At 44.2% G+C, this 3,611-nt stretch overlaps 1 protein-coding gene across 1 annotated transcript; it reads left to right on the top strand.

The window, feature by feature from the left end:
• Nucleotides 1-1,601: 1,601 nt before the first annotated feature.
• On the top strand, nt 1,602-3,164 carry LOC131659545 (uncharacterized). The gene is made up of 2 exons (XM_058928720.1): nt 1,602-1,715; nt 1,842-3,164. The coding sequence occupies exons 1-2, from the start codon at nt 1,602-1,604 to the stop codon at nt 3,162-3,164; spliced, it is 1,437 nt and encodes a 478-aa protein (XP_058784703.1).
• Nucleotides 3,165-3,611: the final 447 nt, after the last annotated feature.

Raw genomic sequence — 3,611 nt, 5'->3', positions numbered from 1 at the left:
CTTGTCTATGGCCCGATCATTTTCGCGAGGTCTAATGCTTGGTTGACTTGGGTTGAGCTGCTCCCCTCGGCTATGGCGGGACCGCTTTTCTACCATTCGGTCAGTACCGTTGGTTTGTTTGCTTTACGAGCGGATGCTCGTTTGTGTGATATTATTGTGTGCTTACCTTTATCCCTCGTAGGTTGATAGCTTAGCTTAGATATGTACCCTTTGTATGATAACATTAGGTAGCAAGCTTTCCCCCCTTAGCTTAAGTCTTCCTCATGCATTCTTTAAAACACAAACCACACTCTTTGATTTTCTTTTCTTAAGAGCTTGTTATTTCCGCTCCATTCCCAAGCATAAGTCTCCAAAGGTCGAGCAGCGGAGTGTGAATGTAACTTGTTCACCTAAAAAACACAAAACAAACAAAAATTAGTTAGCCGAGCTACGGTACCTCTGATTCCGCAAAACGGATACGTAGGCAGCGGGGTAGGGCCCGTGCGAGTATAACTCTTTCTTTTCCCTACATTCTGCATTCATTTAAGTCCAGATTAGCGCAGTTTGCTTACACACCCATAGTTTTAGACACAAGCGTGGATACCATCGAGTACGATGGGCGCGAGGGGTGCTAACACCTTCCCCTCGCGTAACCGACTCCCTTACCCTGTTTCTTTGGTCGTGAGACCATTGTTTTGTTTTGCGGTTTGCTGGCATTCCCTTCCTTTTCAGGATAAATATGTTAGTGGCGACTCTGTTAATTTTCGCGGTAGCGACAGCTGGCGACTCTGCTGGGGAAGTCTCGACCTGTTGCTGGTCCGGACTCAGCGAGTCGATCCTAGCGCTTGTGTGTTTATCATTGGGTGTTTTACTGCTTTGCATATTTGCCTGTTTGCATTGCATTCTATGTGCGCTTTTACTTTTCTGCATCATATTCTAGACTGTCTGGATTTCTATCTGTGGGTGGGTGTTTCAAGAGGTAAAAGGCCCAATACCCAGGCTATGAGTGATACCATAGGAACTAGGAATAGAGTGGCCGTGACGGACAGAAGGCGTATGCTTGATTGATCTGATCACGTATCCACGGGCAGAGCTTGGTGGAATGAGGCAATATCGTATGATAGCGCCTACATTCGATCCTCTGTTGGCATTTTGACCTACCTTGGCCTAGATTTACCCGTGAGTGGGGCGGGAATCAATCATTGCTTAACAGGTACATTGATGGTGACTTTGGTTCTTGTTCGTGGGTTACCGCTGTTCTTGTTCGGGGGTTACCGCTGTTCTTGTTCGAGTGTACTATTGGTTCCTGTTCGTGGGGTACTACGGTTCTTGTTCGAGTAGTAGTCTGTGTTCTATTCCAGTGTGTTGTTGACTACGGGCTTTGGTTCTGTGGGTTGACATCCTATGTACCGTATGGTATATCCATTTGGGGGCCGAACCATTGGCTCTGTACTATGTGTGTTACCGGCAGTCCAGAATGCCTGGTGGGCGGCAACAAGTCCCACCACTGTGCATCATAGCATATTTATTTCCAAAAGAAACGCAAAAAAAAAATATATATGTATAACAAACATTTGCATGTCATATTTTCAGGGATATTCAGGAGTTCACCCAAGTTGAAGATGGACATTCCCACTGATACTGTCAAGGAGCGTACAAGGCATACCAGAGCTTACAAGATTCCGGGTATTGATGTTTCGGGGTTGATTGGTTTGAGTTCTCGGTTGGAAGGGGAGGTTCTTCGTGACTTCAATCATGATTATGGCAATTTGCTCTCCATCCTCAAAACATCTTTCGATCCAATGGCTTTGATCACCCTGTTTCAGTTCTATGATCCACAGTTGAGGTGTTTTACGTTTCAGGACTATCAACTGGTGCCAACACTCGAGGAATTTTCTTACATACTCAACATCCGAATCACTGATGATGTACCTTTCATTCGAGTTCCCGAGGTTGTGAGATTTGAAAAAATAGCTGAAGCTCTTCACATGGGTATAAAGGAGGTGGAAAGAAATTGGAAGTCATCGGGCGGTGTTTTTGGTTTCTATCTTTGCTTTTTGATCAGTAGGGCTGAGGATGCGGCGAAGAAGGAGCAGTGGGTTGATTTTAGTCGTTTGCTTGCCATCATGATTTATGGTATTGTTTTGTTTCCTTCAAGAGAGAACTTTGTGAGTTTGGCGGCGATTTGTGTCTTTATGAACAAAAACCCTGTGCCAACGTTGCTTGCAGACGCTTATTTTTCGATCCATTCGAGAAGTAAGAAGGGAGGATATGTTGTTGGTTCTTTTCTTCTGTTGTTGTGTCAGTGGTTCATGTTGCATTTGCCGGTGAGAGGACCTTTTGTGCTCAAGAAGAGTTCTCTTAAGTGGTCAGATAGGATTGTTAACCTCACATCTTACGACATCAGGTGGAACTATTGTGTGGGGAAAATTTGGAACATCATCACTAGTTGCGGTCAATATCCCAACGTTCCTCTCATGGGAACCAGAGGTTGCATTAGTTACAATCCCAAACTCGCCTATCGTCAATTGGGATATGCAATGGAAAGGGCTCAGAATGATGTAGAAGCGTTTGAATCAGTGTATTTTGCTGATGGTAAAGATTCTATGGAGTTAGAGAAGATAGCGTATGCTTGGACCAAAGTTCACAAGAGAGATCAGACTACTTTGAGCAAGAAAGTTCCTATTGCTATGGGTCCTTACCGAAAGTGGGTTGAAGCAAGAGTGGCAAATCTGTTGTTGCCATTCGCGAGGTCATGTCCATTGTATGAGCAACCTCCCGTGGTTTTATCTGATACCGTTGCGGCTGAACTCTATATTCAAATTGAAGCGGACAACATCAAACTAAGAGCAAAGGACAATGAGGTTGGCTTGGAGAGGTATTTTCAAGATCGCGAAAAGGCGGAATTGGCTCGTAAGCTCAAGCATGCGCAAGGTGAAGGTTCAAGCATGACACGTGCCCAAAGGCGATCTCATGACTTGATGGAAGAAAGCTTGTACCGAAAACAGCAGGAGTGTGCGAAGTTGCGAAGGTCTGAAAGCAATAGCAAGAGAAGGATGCAGGATTCAGAACAACAGTTGATGGGAGAGAAAGCCAAATCAGCTCGACTTGAAGAAGAGCTCGCAAGCCTCCGATCCCAGCGGAGAGGAGATGGAGGAGCTCATTCTGTTGTCAGACGATCCTAGTGCTGCTGTGGATTGGATTTGTTTGGTCTAGGGTTTGATTTGATGTGTATTCTTGATGTTTGTCGCCCATGTCCAGGACTGTTGGATGGGGTCGCATTTTGATATTCTGGATTTCTTTTGTATGAGCACATTGTGACACGGTTATGTGTTTTATTTGTATGAACTCAAATTCTCAGTTATGTTGGAATGAAATATGCTCAGTTTGCTGAATTATTCTCGTGTGTGGATTGTTATTCAAATATATTCGGTATCAGGGTTTCTATGTCCTATCTGAAAGTGGGATGAACTCTTGGATACCTGAAAATTGACAAACATTTCATGCATATCATTCATATATCATACATGTCATGTATTTGCAGGTTTTGCAGGTCTTATATCTTATGTCTCACTGTTTTGTTATCAGAAGGAGTTCTAAGACGGCTAATCACCCGTATCCGACTAGGAGCA

The sequence above is a fragment of the Vicia villosa genome, linkage group LG3, assembly GCF_029867415.1.
Source record: "Vicia villosa cultivar HV-30 ecotype Madison, WI linkage group LG3, Vvil1.0, whole genome shotgun sequence".
NCBI lineage: Eukaryota > Viridiplantae > Streptophyta > Magnoliopsida > Fabales > Fabaceae > Vicia > Vicia villosa.
This window is presented reverse-complemented; position numbering and strand designations above follow the sequence as displayed.